Below are 25753 nucleotides of genomic sequence, written 5' to 3'. Positions count from 1 at the left end.
GGTTTAGCAAGCAAATACTAACTTCAATATGCCTAAAGAGGTGATATTTTAAAAAAGATAACTTTTTACTTTTTAAGGAGACTTGAGAATGGTGATAATGGCAACTCAACAGGGTAATAACAATCTTTTTAAACCTAGGATATGCTTCCAAAAAATTATATTTTTAATATCTCACTTATATTAAATGCTGAGCTAGATGACATAAAACACAGATATATCTCTGTCTCCCTAAAGCTTAAAACCCAAGGGGAATTCTTAAGGATAGAAAAACAGTTAGCAGGGCATTTTAATAGAAATGAAACAGAAATACAGACTCTTCTCTCTTAATCTATATTATATTATTTCATCCTCATACCTCACCCTGGTCTGAGTGTAATACTTACAAGAAGTTATCAATATAATCCCGTTTTACAGATAAATAAAAGGAAGTTCAGAATGGTTGGGAGTTTATAGTCAGAAAGAGCAGTGAAAGATCCCAGACTAGATCCCAATTCCTTACTTGATTGCTTGCAGTCCTTCTGCTACACAACACATTCTGATGATTAAAAATTTTCAGCTGTCCCTACTCTATTACCAAAGAAGAGTAAGAATTGCTTGTGAGTTTTGTAAAAGGAATGGCCAGAAAATGTTATAAAAGGAAAAAGAATAATATGGGCAAACATGTCCAACATCCCTATCTTCTACTTACCCTCTTATTCACCGTCATCATTGGATCTTTCAGTTTTCCAAAGAAAGCTATCAGTTCACTTCAGCAATCTCAACAGCAAAGACAGAAAACCACAAGCTCTCTACTGTCTTTCAATAAATTCCCGTGCCCACTATGTGCATCATAATTTAAAGGGATAAAGATCACCAAAAGACACAGTCCCTAGTTTCAAGACATTTACAATTTACTTGAGGAGATAAGCTAAACATATGAAAAGTTAAATAGCAGTAAAACATTTTTTAAAAATATAAGACAAAAGAGATAAGTCACTAGTTAATGTATGATAAACTGTGGTCTCAGAAAGAAGTGGAATCAAAGGGGATTTTAAATGTTACATAGAAATTAGGTTAGGAAAGGATGTTATACATAGGATTGGGGGAAAAAACTGGCTTGGTAGGGGAAAAAAATGTTGAATTTGTAGAACAGAGGAAAATAAAATTACACATTTAAGGTTGGTTGGTTTTATTGCCTTAACAGGCCTTGAATGCCAAGAAGAAAAGTCTGGACTATGTTCTCCAGAATCTAGAAAACAAGTTTTTGTATGAGAAACAACTCAATGAAACAGTATTTAGTAAGGTTACTTTTGCAAAGACAGGAATGGTGAAATAGTAATGGGGAAAGACCAAAGGCAAAGTGATCATTCAAGTTCTCTTTCTACTTTAACCATCTATAAAAGTCTAAGATCAGAGAAATGAACAAAGAAAGATCATGAAATAAAATCATCAATAAAAAAATCCTGTATTTCTGATATGCAGTGTTTAAATTGGTAGAATCCCTATAGATCTATTCCTTTTTTTAGAAGGCAAAAGGAAACATAAATCCACAGAATTTTAAGAACAGAAGAGGCAGAGATCAAGTCCAACATTCTTTTTTTTTTTTCAGATGAGAAAACTGAAAAGCAGCAAGGTTTAGCAATCTGCTAAGATGACAAAGCTAAGTAACAGGTAAGAGGGGATTAGATCTTATTCATATAATTACATAACGCTGTTTAAAGAAACTTCAGCAGATACTATTGGGGCAGAGTGAATGGAAATATTTCCAGGCAATATGGCTGATTTACTTAAGGAGGAAAGTAAAAATTTTACTTCTTTGTATCAGCTACTATATCAGAAGATGCCTAGAGAAACAAAACGTTCAAAACTAAATACAGGAGGTGTGGAAGCAGGGGAGAAACACAAGAATATGTGATAATCCACTAACTTTCAGAAGCAAAGATGGCAAGTATGTATCACTCAACTGCTCAAGCCTATGGCAGACTCTGTTAGTCCACACTCTGTCTTGCAATATAGGGCTCTTGGCAGCCACCACCAGTGGACCAGAGTTATCAGCACACTAGTGAAACCTATTTACCATCACTGTTTGACACTGTCTACATGGCCAAGTGAAGCTTGCCTTTGTTTTCATTTGGGTTCTTTTTTTTTTAAGTTGTTACTTATCCAGCCCAGAGTCTTTTTTACTTGATATTATTCCCTTTTCTCAATGAGATCTACCTCAATTCTTTACAATCTGTTAGTGAGGTACTTTTCAAACTTTTAACATGCATGCACATCACCTGAGGACTTGGTGAAAATGGAGATTCAGACTCAGTCAGTCTATGGTGGAGCCTATGAATCTGCATTTCCAAGAAGCTTCCAGGTGATGCTGAGCTGCTGGTCCACCAACTGTATTGGAATAGGGTTAGCTATTTGTCCTTAAATAACCTGAGAGTTAAGTCAGCATTATCTGGGCGGGAACAAGCAGTCAAAGGCAGAAGGAAAGTTCTACAAAGAACATTATCAAGAATCCACACTCTGAACCATGATAGCTAATTGCACTAGTTTCTGAACTTGGCTTCATCTGTAGATTTTTTGGCTTTGTCGAGACTTTCACTGGCAACCTATTAACCCTCAATACTCAACCTCCTAAACAAGTCTCTCTTAGATCAATTTCAAGCTTGACTCCTAACTGCAGTCCTATCACTGATCTGGAGTGCGCCTGACTGCCAGCTTTGCTTTGCCCATGTCTCATTAAGGGTGACACGACACTCGTTCTAAAGTATTTGCTGAAGAAGAATTGAGACATACCAGTAACACTAGTAAACAAAATGCACAACAGTGAAATACTTTCAATATTATAGCAACTATACTCAGAATCTATGAAATACTCAGGAAATGCATACATTCTACACACAGCTATCCCTGGAACCAATACACAGGAGATCGATTCCAGGATCCCCATGAATACTAAAATGCACAGATGCTCAAGTCCCTTAGATAAAATGGTGTAGTACTTATATAACCTACGCACATCTACCCATATACTTTAAATCATCTCTAACTACTTATACTACCTAATGCAATTCAAATGTTATGTCAGTAGTTGCTGGCATGCAGCAAATTCAAGTTTTGTATTTTAGAACTTTCCAGCATTTTTTTCTCCCCAACTATTTCCAGTGTATAGTTGGTTTAATCCACAAATGTGGAGCTCATGTGTATAGAAGGCCCACTGTGTTTCCATTCATACCTTATAACTGCAAGTAAAAAATGCATTCATACTTTAGAAACTACACAATCTTTTTATGTCCTAAATTTAGACCATTTACTTTTTCTAAATTTCATTGATCTTGAGTTTTAAATTCCTAGAGCTAAAAATAACAAATAAGCTATTCCATGTCTTTTACAGGGAAATCTCCTTTAAAACTACTAATTCTTAAATCATTCAAAGTCATCTATAGTTCAGTTCAGTCACTCAGTCATGTCCGACTCTGCGATCCCATGAATTGCAGCACGCCAGGCCTCCCTGTCCATCACCAACTCCCGGAGTTTACCCAAACCTATGTCCATCAAGTCAGTAATGCCATCCAACCATCTCATCCTCTGCCGTCCCCTTTTCCTCCTGCCCCCAATCCTTCCTAGCATCAGGGTCTGTTCCAATGAGTCAACTCTTCACATGAGGTGGCCAAAGTATTGGAGTTTCAGCTTCAACATCAGTCCTTCCAGTGAACACCCAGGACTCATCTCCTTTAGGATGGACTGGTTGGATTTTCTTGCAGTCCAAGGGACTCTCAAGAGTCTTCTCCAATATCACAGCTCAAAAGCATCAATTCTTCGGCGCTCAGCTTTCTTCACCATCCAACTCTCACATCCATACATGACCATTGGAAAAACCATAGCCTTGACTAGACAGACCTTTGTTGGCAAAGTAATGTCTCTGCTTTTAAATATGCTATCTAGGTTGGTCATAACCTTCCTTCCAAGGAGTAAGTGTATTTTAATTTCATGGCTGCAATCACCATCAGCAGTGATTCTGGAGCCCAAAAAAATAAAGTCTGACACTGTTCCACTATTTCCCCATCTATTTCCCATGAAGTGATGGGACCAGATGCCATGATCTTAGTTTTCTGAATGTTGAGCTTTAAGCCAACTTTTTCACTCTCCTCTTTCACTTTGATCAAGAGGCTCTTTAGTTCTTCTTCACTTTCTGCCATAAGAGTGGTGTCATCTGCATATCTGAGGTTATTGATATTTCTCCCGGCAATCTTGATTCCAGCTTGTTTCTTCCAGCCCAGCGTTTCTCATGATGTACTCTGCATATAAGTTAAATAAGCAGGGTGACAATATACAGCCTTGACGTACTCCTTTTCCTATTTGGAACCAGTCTGTTGTTCCATGTCCAGTTCTAACTGTTGCTTCCTGACCTCAGGCAAATTTGGCCTTGGAGTAAAGAATGAAGCAGGGCAAAGGCTAATAGAGTTTTGCCAAGAGAACACACTGGTCATAGCAAACACCCTCTTCCAACAACACAAGAGAAGACTCTACACATGGACATCACCAGATGGTCAACATCGAAATCGGATTGATTATATTCTTTGCAGCCAAAGATGGAGAGGCTCTATACAGTCAGCAAAAACAAGACCGGGAGCTGACTGTGGCTCAGATCATGAACTCCTTATTGCCAAATTCAGACTTAAATTGAAGGAAATAGGGAAAACCACTAGACCATTCAGGTATGACCTAAATCAAATCCCTTATGATTATACAGTGGAAGTGACAAATAGATTTAAGGGACTAGATCCGATAGACAGAATGCCTGATGAACTATGGACAGAGGTTCGTGACGTTGTACAAGAGACAGGGATCAAGACTATCCCCATGGAAAAGAAATGCAAAAAGCAAAATGGCTGTCTGAGGAGGCCTTACAAATAGCTGTGAAAAGAAGAGAAGTGAAAAGCAAAAGAGAAAAGGAAAGATATTCCCATCTGAATGCAGAGTTCCAAAGAATAGCAAGGAGAGATAAGAAAGCCTTCCTCAGCGATCAATGCAAAGAAATAGAGGAAAACAACAGAATGGGAAAGACTAGAGATCTCTTCAAGAAAATTAGAGATACCAAGGGAACATTTCATGCAAAGATGGGCTCGATAAAGTCATGACCTAGACTGCCTCAAAAGGAAAAACAGTGATCAACAAAAAAATTCAAAACCGAAAAGGAAGGTGCTTTTATTTTAACAACCAGGCTAGAAACAAATGTCTGTTTGTGTGTTCAAGAAAGAAAAATATCTGCTCTGCAGAGAATTAAAGATTTGCCAAAAATCATTTATATCAAATCCCTTGTTGTATTGGTTGACACTATGGTCCAAATATGGTTAAAGAAGAGAAATAAATTCATCAAGCTAATCAAGAACCTCCTAAAGACATTTACATTAAATTTCAGACAAAAAATAATCAAGCATGTCTCTAACCTAAATAAGGGCCAGGTTTAATAGAGTAAGGGCTTCCCAGGTGGCACAGTGATAGAACCTGCCTGCCAATGCAGGAGAAGTAGGAGATGTGGGTTCAATCCCTGGGTTCAGAAGATTGCCCCGGGGGAGGAAATTGCAACCCATTTCAGTATTGTTGCCTGGAAAATTCGACAAATGGAGGAACCTGGAGGTCCATGGGGTCACAAAGAGTTTCAGACACGATTGAGCACACATGCGTGCGCGTGCGCGCACACACACACACACTCATACAGTAAAATACAAAAGTGAAAATAAAAAGTAAATACTTACTCTAAAAGAAAAACACCTTGCTCTTAATTGCCTAAGAAGTGGGGAAAAAAAATCCTAGCATATCAAATCTAATTCACTAGGTACCCCTTTTAAACCCCTGCCAATACAAGTTCTTATTATTCTACATGGCTCTTACAATTCTAATGCTTGTTACCTCAATTATGCACATATATTGGGTCCTCAATTATGCTTTAGGGCAGTGGTCCCAAACCTTTCTGGCACCAGGGACTGGCTTCGTGGAAGACAATTTTTCCATCAACCAGGGTAGAAGGGGGATGGTTTGGGGACGATTCAAGCACATTACATTTATTGTGCACTTTATTTCTATTACATCAGCTCCACCTCAGATCATCATGCATTAGATCCCAGAGGTTGGGGACCCCTGCTTTAGGGTGTGCAAGAGCAGAGACTGTGTTGATATAACTCCAATGCACACCTAGTTTGATACTGTATATACACAGAGTCTTAGATGCTAGTGAGTTTATATAATCTAATACAATCAGCTTCCCTATACTAAATCTCTTTCGATTTATTTTCATTTAAAGCTATGCCTGAAAGAAAATTCTGAGTGATACACATCATGGTTCCTTTCTCAAAGTCAAAAGTTACACAGCAGGCTTTATATATTTATTTGCTTAATAAGTTATTGCCTTATGGAAGTGATTATGGGGAACTGTAACAGAGAATGTGTAAATATGGAGTTTAAATGAGCAAGGATGAGTAGAAATGCCAGGCTGGATGACTCACAAGCTGGAATTAAGATTGCCGGGAGAAATACCAACAACCTCAGATATGCAGATGATACCACTCTAATGACAAAAAATGAAGAGGAATTAATGAGCCTCTTGATGAAGGTGAAAGAGGAGAATGAAAATGCTGGCTTGAAACTCAACATTAAAAAAACTAAGATCATGGCATCCAGCCCCATCACTTCATGGCAAATAGCTAGGGAATAAAATGGAAACAGTGACAGACTCGTTTTCTTGGGCTCTAAAATCACTGTGGATGGTGATTGCAGTCACAAAATTAAGAGATGCTTGCTCCTTGGAAGAAAAGCTACGACCAGCCTAGAGAGCATATTAAAAAGCAAAAACATCACTTTGCCGACAAAGGTCCATACAGTCAAAGCTATGTTTTTGCCAGTAGTCATGTATGGATGTGAGAATTGGACCATAAAGAAGGCTTAGCACCGGAGAATCAATGCTTTCAAACAGTGGTGCTGGAGAAGATTCTTTAGAGACACTTACACTGCAGTCAATCTTAAAAGAAATCAACCCTGAATAGTCATTAGAAGGACTGATGCTAAAGCTCCAACACTTTGCCACCTGATGCAAAGTGATGACGCACTGGAAAAGATTCTGATGCTGGGAAAGATTGAGGAGGATGGCAGAGGATGAGATGGTTGGATAGCATCACCATTGCAATGGACATGAATTTGAGCAAACTCTAGGTGACAATGGAGGACAGAAGAGCCCGGTGAGCTACAGTCATGGGGTCACAAAGAGTCAGACACAACTCAGCAACTGAACAACAGATCCTGCAGTACTACTGTTGAAAAAAATTCACATGTAAGTACACCCGCACTGTCCAAGCCCATGTTGTTCAAGATCAACTATATTTATATACAAGATGGATTTAGTTTTTAAAAAAAAATGAGTTCATAGAGGCCCATCCTATTTAATATGTTTATCAATGTCCCCCCAAAACAGATGGAGAGTATACGCACTCGGCTGCACACAGGGCCAGTTGCCAACTCCACAGAAAATAAGAACTGAATTCAAAGTAACCTTCAGATAAATATTCCATTTAAAAATGTTTAAATGCAATCCTGTCATTTGCAACAACATGCATGGACTTAGAGGATATTAGGCTAAGTAAACTAAATCAGACAGGAAAGACAAATAGCATATGATTTCACTTTATATATAGAATCTAAAAAAACAAATGTATAAACATAACAAAATAGAAACAGACACACAGATACAAACTGGTGGTTGCCAGAAGGGAGGTGGGGAGAGTTGAGTGAAATAGGTAAGGGAGATTAAGAGGTAAAAACTTTCAGTTTAAAGTAAATAGCACAAGGAATACTGTTAATAGTACTGCAATAACTTTATATGGTAATAGAAGATAACTAGACTTACCATGATGCATCTTTTGTAATATATAAATATAGTGAATCACTATGCTGTACACCTAAAACTGATATAATATCATTAAGTCAATTATACTTCATTAAAAATACTTTTTAATTTTAAAATTAGGAAGAATAATTCAATAGTAAAGAAATAATAATAGTAAAAGAAATACTATAATTGAAACAACAATGACAGAAAACAGGAAAAGATTAGCAAACACAACAGAGTTATAAACATTAACAATCTGAAAATGACTCAGTAGGTAACTTACTTAAACACATTCATTATGTTAGAAGAAGTAGCAAAAGTGTATTACTTCCAAGCTGTAATATAGTTTGTCCTAAAAAGAATGGTCAAATGCTTAACAACAGAAATTCTTACACTAAGAAGTATAGTTCTGATAACTGTACATTTTAAAAGGTCACACAGAAAATGAAAAGGACTCAGAAAAGCAGCAGAAATGTTTCTAGTGGTCTGATGAATCAAGATTATAGTCTGTTTCTAAACTAGAAATTGAAACTTTTTATAATTTTAAAAAAGTATAAAAAGCATTTATAAATGTGCAAAAAGGTATATAAAGCAAATATATAAGCGGAAATGAAAAATAGGTTAATGCTTACTAAGCTAGTCTTAAAAGCCTGGCTTATCAGCCAGTCTTTTTACAAGGTAGGCACTTGATTGTTTACATATGAGTGTGTGCATGCATCCACATACATGAGTGATTTTTTTTAACCCATTTAATCCTAACAACAACCTAGCAGGGAATTACTATTATCCTCATTATTCACATGTAGAAACTGAAGCGAAGAGGTGGAGTTAAGTATCTTGTCCAATCTTCCATGGCTTCAAGGGACAGATCTGAGACGGAGACAAGCCTGCCTTAGATTACTTAAGAAACATTTTCACTCTAGAAGATGTAACTCTTAAATTGCATCATAAAAATAAAACCTTAGTTTAATTAAAAAAATTTTTTTCTTCTACATATGCCAAATCCAGATAGATATAACACAAAAACAATAATGATAAACCACATGCTTCTAACATTTTAAGCATTCACCTGCTTTCTTAATAAGACTAGGAGTAGCCCCAAATAACCTAAAAATCCCTGTTAGAATTATGCCTTTGTAATTCCAGGTGATCTATAGATGCCACTTATAGGACTTATGCTTAAATTATTAGTTTTAGCATGAATCAATAAAACTGTATGTGAATGCTGTAAGAATCATAATTTAAAATCTAAAATCATAAAATAAAATTTTATTTTATTTAAATAAAATAAAGTGCAAACTACTGTCATTCTATACACAGTGATATTAAGGATGTTAGGGATGGAATTCCTGCCTGGAGAATCCCCACAGACAGAGGAGCCTGGAGGGCTACAGCACATGGGGTCACAGAGAGTCAGACACGGCTGAGTCACTAAGCACAGCACAGCACAAAGAACAAAGGGCCAAGAAAAAGAAGGAGAAGGTAAGTCCCATTTTCTTTCCCCTTTGATGGTTTGCTTTAATGCTTTTCTTCCCATCAGTAACTTTTAAGAAAATCACTGATGGAAAAGGAAATGGCAACCCACTCCAGGATTCTTGTTTGGGAAATCCTATGGACAGAGGAGACTAGCAGGCTCCATGGGGTCACAAAAGATTCGGACACAACTTAGTGAGTAAACGACAACAGCAAAATAAAACCATGAACAATCAAAATGACAAAATTGATAAAGGGGAGAGTTGTTATATATACCTTGTTTAGACTCATTTCCTTCTTTGGATCCCACTTCTATGCTTATTACCTTCTAACACTGTGCAGGTCAAAATGAGCAATCAGAGCTCCTTTAAGCACTTTTAAGAACTTTTTGTTTAAAAAAAAAGTAAAAGTTTTCTTGACACTCACAGAGTAAGCTGCTTAAAAGGGACTGACTCAATATTGTCAGTACCAGTGTGAGTGAAGAGAAACTGAACTTCTGGCCAAGAGATGTTAACTTGGTAGGAAGTTGTCTTCTAAGAAGTATAAATAATTTTGCACTGCATGAAAGAGATATACATGATTTGATTTACATTACATTTTATAGATTGCCGGGAGAAATCTCAATAACCTCAGATATGCAGATGACACCACCCTTACGGCAGAAAGCAAAGAAGAACTAAAGAGCCTCTTGATGAAAGGGAAAGAGGAGAGTGAAAAAGTTGGCTTAAAGCTCAACATTCAGAAAACTAAGATCATGGCATCTGGTCCCATCACTTCATGGGAAATAGATGGGGAAACAGTGGAACAGTGTCAGGCTTTATTTTTTTGGGCTCCAGAATCACTGCAGATGGTGATTGCAGCCATGAAATTAAAATACACTTACTCCTTGGAAGGGAAGTTATGACCAACCTAGACAGCATATTAAAAACCAGAGACATTCCTTTGTCAACAAAGGTCCATATCTCCTCAAGGCTATGGTTTTTCCAGTGGTCATGTATGGATGTGAGAGTTAGACTATAAAGAAAGCTGAGCACCAAAGAATTGATGCTTTTGAACTGTGGTGTTGGAGAAGACTCTTGAGAGTCCCTTGGACTGCAAGGAGATCCAACCAGTCCATCCTAAAGGAGATCAGTCCTGAGTGTTCACTGGCAGGACTGATATTGAAGCTGAAACTCCAATACTTTGGCCACCTGATGCAAAGAACTAACTCATTTGAAAAGACCCTGATGCTGGCAAAGATTGAAGATGGGAGGAGAAGGGGACAACAGAGGATGAGATTGTTGGATGGCATAACCGACTCAATGGACGTGAGTTTGAGTAAACTCTGGGAGTTGGCGACGGACAGGGAGGCCTGGCGTGCTGCAGTCCATGGGGTCACAAAGAGTTGGACATGACTGAGCGACTGAACTGAACTGAACATTTTATACACACCTCTTCAAAAGGAAGAAACAGATTTCCTAATTAGTATTAGTTTATGCTTAAACTTAATATTTTACTTTGAACTCTTTTGAATTTTACCACAGCTTTGAGAATTTAATATGTGTAATTTTGATCATGGTGGAAAAAAGAAATGTCTCATATATCCTACTGTCACTAAATTTAGCACAAATTTACACTTCCATGTTCAGTAAATGCTTGGTTAACCAGCGAGTAAATATTGTAGACAGCAGTGGATATACAAGTAAGGTAAAACCAGTAATTTACTGTTTATTACAGAAGACATCTCAGCTTTTCTATGGCATTTTTGCACAAATAAGTTACTTTAGAATCACTTTGGCCTTTTTTCCTCAAGTAACCTTGTAAGCTGCTCCTTTGGTTTAATACAGGAATATTGGGAATTTCCATTTTGCATGCTGGGTTAGACAGGAACTTGGTAGAATTGGGACTGTGGAACGTGGGTCACTTGAATTTTTGTATCTTTTTAATTTTTAATATAAGAAATTACCATATTCCTATTACCCAGTACTTTAAGGGCCTGTGTATAACATTCTATTTCATTTATCCCAGGTATATTTTCATCCAAAACTCTTTCAAAGGTATATCTTGAAGGTGCTTCTATAAAAGCAGCATTACATATATTCATTAAATTATCTAATATTCCTAAAATAGTTTTTCTCTTTTTCCACTCTAAATACTAAATTTTAATAGAGCTTCTCTTTATTTCTTTGGGTTTTACTTATTTTCCATCTCTTTTCATTGCTGCTGCCAATGTAAAACTTCTCTTTCGCTGGCAGGAAAACAAGCTTTATTTTGAATTTTAATATTTGAATTTTATGTATCATGTATCATACATCAATTAGGCTCAATAAAGTTGCCATTTTGGACTAGAGGTATCCTGTCAAGGGCTTGCCAAATAGTCTCACTGCTTCCTCTAAGAGCAGCAAATTCAGGGATATATCTGCCCAAGTGATATTTTGCCCCAACATTTGTGAGTCTGATCAATAAACAGAATGGGTCTTCTGTGTCAGAAATACTGTGAATGAAAAATTGCCAAATCCTTTCTTGTATATTTTAAACACCCCTATAACACTTTACCTCCCTGTCTTTAATGGTCTCTAAACATATGGCTAAGTTTGATCTGGGTTTGATTTCTTTGGTGAAGAGGATGCCATCAAAACAATTCTAAATAAACATCTGAATACAAGGCTAGGTTGAAATGTCAAAGATTATCTTGTAATTTGGTTTGAAGATACTAGACTGAGCAATTATGATTTGCCTAAGAAGAACACAACAAGCTCATAATGTATATTTTGCTTTTTTCTAACTGAAGACATTAATGTATATATTTTAACCTCAGATATATTTTAAAAAAATAATAAATGATTGTATCAAAATTCTTCCAATAAGATTTCTGTTAAAAAACAAATAAAAAAGAAAGAAAATCACTGATAAAATTCCAAAGACCAAAATTCTCAAACATCCTAGTTAGAAATAAAACCAAGAGACAAAAAAAAAAAAAAAACAGCAAAAATGGCTAAGAGGAAATGCAAAATGAAACATAAGACATACCTGAGATACATCATCAAGTTGAGGTTTCGCACAAAGGCTAGAGAGCCTCTCTGCTCGCATGAGATATTCTGCGGTTCTTCTCTTCACAGCTTCTCGCCGGGTAGGGCTTGACTCTCCTAAAAGGAGAAAACAAAAGTCACGACATGTGAAAAGTAAACTTTCTCTCATGCAAACTGAAGATTAACTTCCTTTTACCCAATTTATCACCTGTTCACATTTCTAATTGAAAAGACAAGAGAGATCAAAATTTTAACAGACATCAAAGTTACTAATATCTGCAAGGTCTAAATATTACCCACATAAACTGCATTTATCTAAATTCTGAAATTCCCATATTTAAATATGTATAGAGAACTTGATGTATTGTATAAGAGGAATCAATATATAAAGAATGTGATATAAAAAGCTCTGTGGACAAAAGATTAGGCTAGTCCAGACAGTATACAGTTGTCCAACTCAACAAACAGCACCAAATGGCAGAGATGTTTAGTAAGGGCTGTGACATGGATGTGAGATGCTGTAAAAGTACCACCAAACTGGAGAATAAAAGTATTCAAGGCAACTCGAATATTTGCAAGTGTCATGGTTTATTCATTAATAACAAATTGTCACCCACCTTACAACTGAACACAAGAATGTGACTTCAATTCTTATAACATAATTATCTGAAATTGAAATAGGGTCACTATCCTGTCTGGCTCTCAGTTTCCCGAAGGGAAGGGTATTCAAAGCGGCCTCTAATGAACTCAGGATCTCAAAGAGGAGGCGGTCCACTCCTGGATCTCTCCTCTCCAGAGCAGGATGATCCGATGCTTTTATCCATTTTATATACTCAACTATGACATTTCATTTAAGAAAGGATTCTAAGGCTGAAGGTCAAAAAGTTTGACACCACTGTACTATACGATATCTAAGGTTCCTTTCGTAAATACTATTCAATACTGTGCATGACATTTTTATCAAAGCACTTAAAAATACACAGTATTGTTTTTATAATTCACCCTATGCACCTTCTGAATGAAGCTGTTAACCAAAATGTAAGTATCACACAGTGGAAAGTACCCCGGATTACATCCCAGAAACCCTGGTTATCTGAATTCTGGGACCGCCTCTCATTAGTCATATGTCTCATGGTAAGTCATTTCAACTCTGAACCTCTTCCTCATTCTCTAAAACGGAAATATATACTTCAAATGACTATAGAGATTAAAAGAGACCAAATATATAAAAAGTACTAAAACAGATCCAATACCAAAGGAAGCAATAAATTATAAAAGTTTTCGATCTTGGTTTTCCTTTCAAAACCAAATCCTATGTAATAATGTCACCTAGTTTGCTGAATTAGAAGTGAACTGAATTACAATAAAGCAGATCTTTTCCCTCAAAAGACTACAGGTAGAAAAATCTCTTCTTTTTTCTGCCTAGAATAACATCTATTTCTTCTGGGAAATGTCCTTTTCTCCTCCCCTTCATACTCTTCCATCTCCTGCCAACCACTACCAACCCTTAGTTCAGTTCAGTTCAGTCGCTCAGTCATGTCCAACTCTTTGCGAACCCATGGACTGCAGCACGCCGGGCCTCCTTGTCCATCACTGACTCCCAGAGTTTACCCAAACTCATGTCCATTGAGTGAGTGATGCCATCCAACCATCTCATCCTCTGCTGTCCCCTTCTCCTCCTGTCCTCAATCTTTCCCAGCATCAGGGTCTTTTCAAATGAGTCACCTCTAGGCATCAGGTGGCCAAAGTATTGGAGTTTCAGTTTCAACATCAGTCCTTCCAATAAATATTCAGGACTGATTTCCTTTAGGATGAACTAGTTGGATGTCCTTGCAGTCCAAGGGATTCTCAAGAGTCTTCTCCAACACCACAGTTCAAAAGCATCAATTCTTCAGCACTCAGCTTTCTTTATAGTCTAACTCTCACATCCATACATGACCACTGGAAAAACCATAGCCTTGAGGAGATGGACCTTTGTTGACAAAGGAATGTCTCTGCTTTTAAATATGCTGTCTAGGTTGGTCATAACTTTCCTTCCAAGGAGTAAGCGTCTTTTAATTTCATGGCTGCAGTCACCATCTGCAGTGATTTTGGAGCCCCCAAAAATAAAGTCAGCCACTGTTTCCACTGTTTCCCATCTGTCTGCCATGAAGTGATGGGACCAGATGCTATGATCTTAGTTTTCTGAATGTTGAGCTTTAAACCAACATTTTTACTCTCCTCTTTCACTTTCATCAAGAGGCTCTTTAGTTCTTCACTTTCTGCCGTTAAGGGTGGTGTCATCTACATATCTGAAGTTACTGACATTTTTCCTGGCAATCTTGACTCCAGCTTGTGTTCACCAACCCTTAACGTGGTATGAATGAAAACTTCTACCTTATTTCGGATCTCAGCCCCTCCAGTCACTACTTGCTAGCCAAGGGTGAGCCTCGCTGTTACAGAAGAGCCAATCAGAACCCCACCCTCCTGGCCACAGCTGAAGAAGGGAGAAGTTGACCCAACACAAACTGGGCCAATCTTCTGTGTAACTGATGCTGGAAATAAGATGAGTGGGACTGCCAACAGCCAGAGTTTCTGTCAAAGGAAAAAAAAAAAAAAAACGACAAGAAGGAAGTTGACAGACGCAAATATGAGAGACAAAAAAAAACCTCTAATGTGACTGGGTCCCCTGATTTTAGCTGGACCTACAATCCTAAGGTAGTAGACTGTATCACATGTAAACCAAAGAACGCTAAATGAATACACACCTCAAAGAAAAACCGCAACAAAGCTGGGATTGCAATTTTGCTTAAATATCTTTCCTTTCACAACTTTTACCTTAAAATTCCATCTCTCCTCTCCTTTATAGTTGTTGTTGTTCAGTCTCTCAGTCATGTCCAACTCTTTGTGACCCCATGGAGTTTGGCACACCAGGCTCCTCTGTCCACGGGATTTCCCAGGCAAGAATAATGGAGTGGGTTGCTATTTCCTCCTCCGGGGGATCTTCCCAACCCAGGAATTGAACCTCTTGTGTCTCCTGCATTGGCAGGCAGATTCTTTACCACTGTGCCACCTGGGAAACCTTCAGTGTAATTAACCTCTAATAAAACTTCAAAATATTCTTTTTTCAAAAGAAAAAAAAAAATTAACTTGTCTCACAAAGTAATCTGAAATTCAAAAATGGCAAGACTATAAAACACCTATTTAAAGCTAGAGGTAAAACCTTATTTTGTAATCAAATTGCTGCTTTTTAAACTTTTGGTATTTCTGTCGCTTTCTAGGCAGTCACCATAGTAACAGAGAAAAAAGAACCGGAAACTAGCAGTTGAAATGGACTCCTGCTGATGATAGTGGTTCCGCTTCCATGGAAACAACAATGAAGTGATGGAAATACTGGAAGGCTTTTTAAATGTAACCTTAAATATACATACTAGGACTCCTTCCTTATCAGCCCCTTAAAAGTAGGTCACAAGCACTGCTGATCAACAGCAGCAGCCAAGGAGGAAAACCACCTCTTGCAGACTGCTGCTGCAGGATACTTGCTGAGGTTTGTGAGTCCCAGAAAGAAAAGATCAATCTACTGATTTCCAGAATAAGTCCAACTAATCACATTATTTATAAATGTGACTTTAAACGGATTTTACTTACGAAACCTTTTGACTCTAACCTTCTTAATTTCTTAATCTTCCTTTTAAGACACACACAAAGCTTATGATTATTTTTCGGGGAGACCAGAGTACCTGGAATTTAACTGCTATCCCCATACTAGGTCATGTGACTATTATTTCTTCAGTAATACATCTATAAATGCTTTTAAAAATGGATACATATTTAACATGCTACCTAGAAATAAATCAATACCTTCAGTAAGTTCTCTACATTTCTGTTGATCATTCAGAACAAGAATTTCCACTGTGCAGTCAAAACAGAAAAGCTACTTCCATTATTTCTTTAGTAACCGTTAGGTCAAAAAGTTCTGGTGTCCAATAAAAGATGTTTTGTATATATTGAGTCAACCCATATTTCTTTACTTCAAATCAAGAGAGAGAATAGAATCAGGGTGATTATAGAGCGTGTAAAAAAAGACACTGTAGCTGAATAGAAATGAGAAATTTCAAAGCTGTTATTGAGGGACTTCCCTGGTGGTTCAGTGGATAAGACTCTGAGCTCCCATTACAGGGGGCCCAGGTTCGATCCCTGGTCGGTGAACTAGATCCCAAATGCCACAACAAAGAATTTGCATGCTGCAACGAAAAAGATCCCACATGCCACAGTGAATTCAGATCAAAGCCCCCGTCAGCTGCAACCAAGACCCTGTTCAGCCAAATAAGTATTTTTTTAAGTTGTCACTGACAATTTTAGAAGCACTGGCCTGCCTATCCTGCATTTCTCAGAGCACCAACTCTCACTCAGTTTCCTCAGAGAAGTTTTTATAGAAGGCACCATCTACAGATAACAGAATAGTGAAACTCTTATTTACCCAAGAGGCCGTCACCATCTGGCCACTCCTTGATCACAACAAATTCATTTACTGTATTACCTTTTTTATAACGAAGGAAATAGAGGCTTGGAGATGTGAAATGCCTTTCTCAGTCACAAAGTTAATCTAAGAACCTAAACCTAAACCAGGTCTTATGCTACCACACTTCACGTAAATTAATTTGAATTAGATTATTCTACTATTACTGAGTAGAACAAAAAAAAAATACAGAGCACAGGGCAAGAACAATACAAGCGAGTATGGGAACAAAAATGAGGAGAAAATAGATGTAAGGAGTTGAGGCAGGAGCCTGAATCAGAGAGAAGGAAAGAGACTGAAGAAATCAGACAGCACGTGGTGAAATCAGAGCTATGAAGAGGTATAAGTTTCACACTATGTAAAAGAGAATGGGCCTCTAGGAGAAAAACATCCTTCTTACCCAAGGACTTCTTTGGAAAATAAAGGCCACTCATTTATCCGTTTAGAAAAAGGGGGGGGGGGCATTTTTATTCACAGGAAAAATGAAAATCAGTTTCAAGAACTAGAAAAGTTAATTCTTCCAGTTCTGTTCTTCTACCCTTGGACACTAAAAAAGAATATAGCTAATGCCTCGTCACTGATTCAACAAAAGAAAAGCAATGCTAAAGGAAGAACTGACCATGTTGAACTTTGTTTTTTAATAATTTTATGTATTTATTTTTGGCTATGCTGCCAAGGCCTCACTGCCGCACGGGCTTTTCTCTAATTGCAGGGAGCCGGGGCCACTCTCCAGTTGTACTGCATGGACTTCTCATTGGGGTGGTTTCTCCGTTGCAGAGCACAGGCTCTAGTGCACCGGCTCCACAGATGTGGTGACAGGCTTGGCAGCTCCGCAGCATGTGGGATCAAACCTGTGTCTCCTGCACTGGCAGGCGGATTCCCCACCACTGAGCCACCCGGGAAGCCCCCCGCTAGGCTTCTTGAGAGCCAGTGTGTCTACATTTGTACTTTATGGGAAACTTTAGGGGATTTTCAAGGGCATTTTGATCATACTTGATCGTCTCCACATGCACAGAATTTAATTCCCATATAAGACTGTACTTAATCACATCTTATATTCTGATCTCTACTCCTCTACTCCACACTGTCCAACAGGCTCTATGCCACATTACTCTTGGTCAAGGGTGCTTGGTTTTCATTCAAATTTATCACATTAGAAAGAACATCCAAATCAACCTGGGTTTGCTGCAATAAGTTTTTGTTTGTTAGTGATTCTTTTTTTTTTTTTAAACAACTTCAGTCACATAAAAGAATATGCCTATTTGAGATGGCCTTGGTGGTGAGAGTTGTTTTTTTTTTAAGTGCTGATTTAATATATTTAATGGTTTTTTTGTTCTTTTCAGGGAAAGCCTACCATTTCTGACTTATGCTAAGTGTTCTGACAACAAAAGGCAACCTTGAGAATAACTGTAATTTATGGTTCTACACACAATCCACAAACATGGAGCCATCAGCCTTTCCGTGAATAACACAAACCTGGTCAAGAAAGGGAATCTGCTTCCCATTTGCATTTAACCAACCTTCGATTAATGTTTTTTCTAAACTCAATGTTATGTGAACCCTAGAAGTTCAAAGAGTCACCAAAGAATAGTAAAAGCAATAGTTACAATAACATTCACGCCCAGGCACTGCCTCGATTATAATTGTTTTCAATGTTGTTTTGCAGTTTTTCTGTTCTTAAAAAAAAAGAAACAAGCAACCCAAAATGGAGCCACCTGAGCTAAGCCCAGGTCACCAAACCAAGACTTAATACCTAACCTAACTGTAGTTTCAAACTTCCCCAGGACTGGAATCTTAACCAGTCAGTCTGGAATTTCCTGGTCAGCACCAGGGAGGTAACTGGCCAATAAACATTTTTGTCTCCCAAAGGAAGGTGCCTTGCTCAAATAATTCTTTTCTGTTTACGACTTCCTTGCCCCATCCCCTCTCTGGCTTTAACAACCTTTTCCCTTTCTGGAGTTCCCTGGAGCTCCTTTCTGCTTGCTGCATGGGAAGCTGCCTGGTTCATGAATCAACTAATAAAGCCAACTAGACTTCAAACTTACTCAGCTGGATTCTTTTAATAAATAGGGTGTCAGTGTCAGGATCCAAAGTGAACAAACTTCTGATGGCATTCCAGGACAAGACAGACAGGTTTGGTACCTGTGGAGCGCTTTTCGCAGTTGCTGTCTTTCTTGCTATTTGCAAGGACCAGGAGTAAGTTTCTGTCAATACTGAGCTCCTTTCTCTTTGCATCAAGCTCCACATCTGATTGGCTTTCCTTTACAGAGCAAGACAGCTTGAGCTGATGGACACTTCTGCCTGGAACTCAAATCCCTCACTTTATTATGGATTGTAATTCCCAAGTTTTTGAGCAGAACCCTCAACCCTTAACTCTGTCCCAAGATACACTTAGGAACTGAATGTGCAGTTCCCTATTTATGTGGGAGCCCCAGTCCACCGCCCTCGTTTATTGAGATCTGCTAGTTTAATCCTTTCCCCTGTCCAAGGTCCCACATTGGGGCATTGGTGTGGTACACACAGGGCCTCTTCTTGGCTGGAACTTAGTTACCTTAAGGTACATTTTTTTTGGTCGTATTCTATGTAAAGGCTAAATGCTAATAATATCCCAGAATTCAAAACAGCCTCAACACTGATAGTTAACGATTAAGGATTTAAGATCTGTTAGAGCACCTACCACCTAACTCAAAGACTCCCGAATTAGGATAAGCTGGTCACAGAACGGGATATTGACACTCAGTCACCTGCTAACCTTAAGAAAATTTCCACATAAATGAAAAGAAAAAAGAAAAAAAAAAAAAAAAAAAGAAAGAAAATTTCCACGCACAGAGGCAGACTGTAAGACACTACAAAATCCCCAATGCTATGACACACCCCTCTTAGGTATCAGTTTGGCTCCAAGAGACCCAAAGGCTTAGCTAAAATAATAAAAATAATAATGGAATCTTTAAAATCCAGAGTTAAGCAAACTCTTCTGAAATACCTGATGATTTTATATGTCTAACAACTATAACCCTGGAAATCTACAAAACTGGCAAAAATCTTACTAAAAACCACCTAGAATTATGATGGCCATTATGGGGAACTTTGCAATTAGACAAGATCATTCACTTGAGACGCACATTTAAGAGCACCCCGATTAAATTACAAACAGAAGGGGATACATATTTTAATTGGCATGCAGAAGCTTCCAAAGGCTTCAAAATGCCAAAAAGAACTTTAAATTTTCATTACAAAAAACTAATAAAAAATTAAAGACACAAGAGGTACCTAAAACAAAGGATTATAAAACAGACACAACTCCTACTTCCCCCTCTATCTCCTTTTATCTAGTACTCATTCTAGTAGTCCTCTGTTTGAACTGTCTTTCTACTCTGAAGGCACTACAAGGCCATGAACAAAAGTCTATCAGGTTAACAGCCTTAAAGGCACCCCCATATAGCTTTGAAAGAAGGACCCTGTAAAGACCCCTCTCAGAGATAACGAGACTGAGGATTTTCTGGTAAACTGCTACATCATTCCCTTAAACAATCAAGGGGAAGCTAAAATCAAAAATTAATTTAAAAACCTTGACAAATTCTGGCAAATATCAGAAATACATTCTCTCCACTTAAACCCCACTTGGAATCTGCAGACAGGATCTTGGAAAAAAACTGGCAGAAGTTAGCTAAGGGTAAAAATTACTATAATCCTCCTGGATCTCTGTCTGTAGTAACCAATGAAGAGAAAAATATCTTTTTCACCCCATTAGGGGATGCCTCTTAAGTCCAAAGGGTTGTTCAATACTGTCAGAAATATTTACTGTTTATTCAAGCCGAAAACTGATAAGATTTTATTTTTACAATTTTAAGCAGTTCTGTGGTCGAAAGTTGACCAAACTGGAAGCTGATATACAGAGCTAGTAAGAACTTTTTAAGGCCTTCTCCCCTAAACTAATGTATCCAGCAGCAAAGAAAAACCTTCTAAAGCCCTTAAAAGGACTTATGGGTGTATCAACCTATGATGTCATTTAAGTAACCACCCAATTCCTTGAGTAATTGAGAGCAACTGTCCTTATCCTACAAATCTTTGCAAGACTGGAAATGCAGCTAAAGGCAGTCCAAAATTCACCTATTCCTTTTTCCAGCCCCATAACCTCCCCTATATACCTTAAAAATCTTATAACTTGAATTTTTTCCTTATGCCTTTGGGATGTAAATATTAATGTACAAACTTCAGAGAGGTAATTCTTATCAGTAAAAAAACACAGGAGGAGGGAGTTGGGGGTAGGTCATCTGGAACTTGAGCAATGGAGAAATCTTAAGTGTAGAGAAGCTATGTGGTCCCTGTTCACACCTGTCTATAGGTTCACATGCGCCTATACCTGTGATGTAGATATATTTTCTACTTCTGGATAGTACAGCAAAAATGAATTTATAGAAGAGCTCTATTTAATTGGCTTACAAAAAATTAAACACTTGTATAAATCATATATTCATTAAATTCTTTAAAAAATAAGAAAAATTAACCCCAATGCCTTTCAGGTTCACATGATCTGAGATAACATTTAGTAAACAAGCTTGTTTTAAGTTTGTTGATTTAATTAAAACAGACAGACATGTCTTTAAAGTTATTGATATTAAAAATAGTGAAAGTATACACCTTTCATTCAACCTAGGCTCATTAAAGATCAAATAAGTTCATGTTATCTATAACAAATTTTGTCAGCAAGAAAAATGGCTTAAAATGAACAATGACATTGTCTAATGTCTCATGAAGCTTTTGTGGGCAGTCTAAGCATAACTGTTAAAAACAAGTAAATGAAATAGATGTAAGGAGGATAAAAAGCTTTTAGGTGAATCTTCTAATAGTGTCTCCAAATCTTTATGGTAACCTAGAATTCCATTAAGTTAAATGACAGTCATTAAATATCTAGATCATTTCCAAACAAAGTAGAGCACTGAAATATTAATTACTGAACACAAGTATATTTCATTTTTGTTTTCTTTTATAGAAAAATTAAGGCATTTTGTTCTCTTAATAAGCATGTTTTTACCACACTAAGAAACTATTAGAAAACACATTTCTAGAAATTTAAAAAATATTTATGACTCTGCCAATCCACAGAATGCTAATGTGAAAGACAGTTCATAATTGCTTACTTCCCAGTTTTCACTAGAAACAAGTCTTCTAAACAAGTTTAAAAACAAGGTTTCTAAGGGTTAAAAATTCTCATACTGATAATTAAAACTATTAGAAATAAGAAGGAAAGGAATTTTATGTGTTATCAGAAGTGGCTAAGATTGGAATGAGTCTGATTAAGTAAGTTTTAATATCAAAAATAAGCTGGTATAAAATTGGAATTTGACTTTCTCCCTGTTGAAAGGGACAAAGGTTTCTTAGACTATTGGTCTGTTTTTGACAATCAGAGATTATAAAAGGTTTATCTTTACCTTTCGAACAATCTGCCAGGGAGGAGGTAGGGGACACAAAGATCTATGTTCTTGTTGTCTATATCAGATCTTTGACTTCTTAAACCTAGTCCTCTCAATACTAAAAGAGCTAAGTTTCACTCAGAACTATGTAATCTGTATTTGCCTGTAAAGTCTTTGCCACTTTGGTTAAATACATAAGTATTGTTTTGCAGTGTCCTATGACCCTATGTGACCAAGTGTTTTTAAACCTTTTAATATTTTTGACAAACTTCCCAAAAATCAAATTCTAAAAGAAGTCTTTTTGACCTCAAACTAACTTTGGGATATTTTTAGAGGGCCCCTAGCATATTGCAAAAGATTTGTTCTCTCTTTTCACAAGAAGATCGATGTTAAACTAATTAGACTTATTTGATATGTTAAATTACATGTGACGAAACACTGAGAAATAAAAATACTAAGCTTTCTTTATGTTGTATTTATATAGGATATAAGTACTTTTAAAACTATATGAAGTTCCTAGAAATCTGATATATGTTAGTATCTGGTAATATTGTGATAAAACATTATAATACACATAGTAATACAATAATAACAGATAATGTTATCAGTCATAATTCTAGTTATTGTCTTAGAGTGCTATATATCATAGAAAAAATCAAATTTCCCTGTCAACTACGCTGTAATGAACTCTAATCAGATCTTTAACCATGGCATTTTAAGTCTTTTGACATTTACAGTTATTGCTTTACTCTGAGGTTTTTCCTAAAGCATTCCTAAAAAGTGTTCTTTCTTCAGAGAAATTTCTAAAAAGCTTTCTGACAGGTACTCTAGGATACAAGTTTATGGTAACTTTCATATCATAATACCAACTGGGTAAGATGAGATGGCTAGATGGCATCACCGACTCGATGGACATGGGTTTGGGTAGACTCCGGGAGTCGGTGATGGACAGGGAGGCCTGGCGTGCTGCGATTCATGGGGTTGCAAAGAGACGGACATGAATGAGCGACTGAACTGAACCGAACCGAAGGAAAAACCAGATTCATAAAACTGCTAACAAAAGACGAAGATCAAAAACTAACTGCATAGGACTGAATGAACTGATAAAGATGAGTATAATTTTTTACAATTTTTTTGCTTAAAACATTGCTGGTTCTTTTGTGTTTTGTTTTTCCAGATTTAAGGAAATACTCTTTTCTCTTAAAAGCTTTCAGCAATTTGGCAATAAACATTTGTGAACTAAAGTGAAACTTTTACTTTTTCTCCTTACTTGATCTCACCAAAATTCATAAACTCTTGATATTCATCGTAATAAATTTCATTATTTGCATAAGTTGAGTAAGAATCTGTTCTCATTATACCAGAACACAATTGGAAACACTGGCTATATCACAAAGGCTTTAAATAGAATGTCATATTTGAGAGAAATGTGTATAGACCCAGATATGACCAGACAGCTTGGAAAAATTGGCCTAGTGCCTTACTTAACACATTTACCATCAGCCTTACCAGATGAGTATGGAAGGTTACACTTCCTGGTAGGCCCAGCAACCTTGAAGACAGGAGTTCACTCAGACTGTAGGTACTGCAAGGAAAAATCTAGTGATGATTCTTAGACTGGTTTCCTAGTCTCAAAGGATTTTAAGAGTTCAATCTGAGATCCCTACGAAAATTTCCACCAAAGCAGTCTTAAAAAGAACTTACACAATCAATCATTATTCTTGCTGCATTTGTGTAAATAATCAGGCCAGTTTAATGCAAACTAATTAGTTTTACTGTAATTATCCTTAAAAAAGAGAAGTAGAGATAATTGAATGGAGAAAAATTATGCCTGGACTTTTGTCTATTTTAGAGTCTAACTCTATCAACTGTTTTTGAAGTTTTATGATATACCTAGGAACTTAACTAGATCCTAAATTCTTCTAGTTTTCTCAAATATCTGGCTACAACTCTCCAAACTAACATTTCTAATTTTCTCTGACCCTTCTAATTTAAAATTACCAAAAACAAAGACTGCCCTTGAATCTTCTTGGAAGGGACTATAACCAGGTCCTCTTCCCTGCCCAGATGGCAGTCAGACTTCAGGCACTTGAGCCATGGATATGTGTCTCACAGCTCCACCTGACATCTGGTCCTGGACAGGCACGAGGGACCTGTGAATCAAACTGTCAAGGGAGAGCAGTAGCTGATATCAAGGTAGATTGCTTCTGCCCATGATGTCAGATCAAGACAAAACATCTTTCTTTCCTTTAGTCTGCAATTGGAAAGACATTCCCATATCTCTCAGTCCAGTCCTAAGTAGGGTAACATCTCAGCCTGCTGGGTTTGTCACTAAAGATTCTGATCTATCCAACACTAGAGGTCTCCTGGTCCTCCCTGTGACCAATTTCTCTTCTATTCCCAATGCCAATGGAAACTATGATCAACACCACCCCCTCAACCTAGAAGTCTCTTACCAACTTCAACTCTTGTGGTCAGAATATCAAATACTGTTTTTATCTTTCTCCAATGATAATACTTACCCAATTAGACACAACCATCTGTATAATTTTAGGTTATTTGCACCCCCACATTCCCATGATTATCTAGACAAATCTGCCCCCACTCACTAGATCTCACCAGCAGCACCCATCTTTGTAAGGTGGGTGCATCTTTATTTCATACTAAAAGATTTTCTTTCTGTATGCACTGAAATCCTAATTGACTCCTGGCTTGAACACTAAAAACAGCAATCCCTGTGAATGATCCATTAGCAGCATCATTTTAACAGGAATGGTTTGTGCCTGACAGGGTTTGTCTTTGTTTGTTTGGTATAATTCTCCTTGGGCCCATGAATGCCTAGATGGCTGGTATATAACTATGCGATGCCTCTTAGGTTATCTAATGGTACCCCTAACTTTCCACGAAGGAACTAGTCACCTCATTGGTTAACTCCCATGGATTTACATCAGAAAGTTAGAAAAGACCTACCAGGAGGTGTTCATGACTCAGAATTCACTTCCTTTAGCAACGCCATGCCTCCCCGGTAAGGAGTAAATGTAACTGAGAACGTGATTTTAAAATTCTCCTTAGTTCTTGAAGATATTCAAGAATCTGCTGCTAAAACAACATCTGTCCCCCAAAAATCCTCGGACTCTTCAGCCAGAATTGTTCCTCAAAATAGACTAGCCCTTAATTATCTTTTAGCTGAGCAGGGAGGTGTTGTGGCCAACACAACCTGCTGTGCCTAGATTAACACTTTGGGGGAAGCTGAAACAATTACATAAGATCACTGAGCAAGCCACTTGGTTAAAAAGGTGGCTCCTTCAAGAGGGTTGTTGTTTGATTTATTTGGTCTCAATTAATTTGGATCCTGGGGACCATGGCTCCAATATTCACTCCAAATACTGGGAATTATCCTGCTTTTGATTATTATAATCATATAATCTCCCTGGTACATTATATTGAACCTTAAACTTTGATCACATGTCTCAGTTAAGCTAAGGGTTTGATCAAAGGGGGAGAA

General features: G+C 37.3%; 1 protein-coding gene and 2 long non-coding RNA genes across 23 annotated transcripts in view; 1 reads left to right on the top strand and 2 right to left on the bottom strand.

Annotated features, from left to right (window-relative positions):
* Window positions 1–25753, bottom strand: part of RPS6KC1 (ribosomal protein S6 kinase C1) — a 192939-nt gene that overhangs the window by 77276 nt on the left and 89910 nt on the right. For 19 of the 21 annotated variants that reach the window (XM_081489843.1, XM_081489848.1, XM_081489846.1 and 16 more), the window contains one exon: window positions 12338–12453. The exons of 1 other annotated variant lie outside the window; for it this stretch is intronic. In XM_081489843.1, coding sequence (XP_081345969.1) covers window positions 12338–12453 — 116 coding nt within the window. Of the gene's footprint in view, window positions 1–7873; window positions 7932–12337; window positions 12454–25753 lie in introns of those variants that run through there. One more of the 21 variants, XM_081489852.1, reaches the window with a different exon arrangement.
* On the bottom strand, window positions 2178–7327 carry LOC145506093 (uncharacterized). The gene is made up of 2 exons (XR_014053541.1): window positions 7149–7327; window positions 2178–3559 (listed from the first exon to the last, which is right to left on the bottom strand). It is a non-coding gene; the product is annotated as an uncharacterized LOC145506093 (long non-coding RNA).
* LOC145506091 (uncharacterized) lies at window positions 14805–16320 on the top strand. Its single transcript, XR_014053539.1, has 2 exons — window positions 14805–15033; window positions 15597–16320. It is a non-coding gene; the product is annotated as an uncharacterized LOC145506091 (long non-coding RNA).

The sequence above is a fragment of the Giraffa tippelskirchi genome, chromosome 5 (assembly GCF_054371585.1).
Source record: "Giraffa tippelskirchi isolate mGirTip1 chromosome 5, T2T-mGirTip1v1.2.pri, whole genome shotgun sequence".
Classification (NCBI taxonomy): Eukaryota; Metazoa; Chordata; class Mammalia; order Artiodactyla; family Giraffidae; genus Giraffa; species Giraffa tippelskirchi.
Note: the sequence above shows the minus strand (reverse complement) of the source record. Positions and strands in the feature narration are given on the sequence as shown.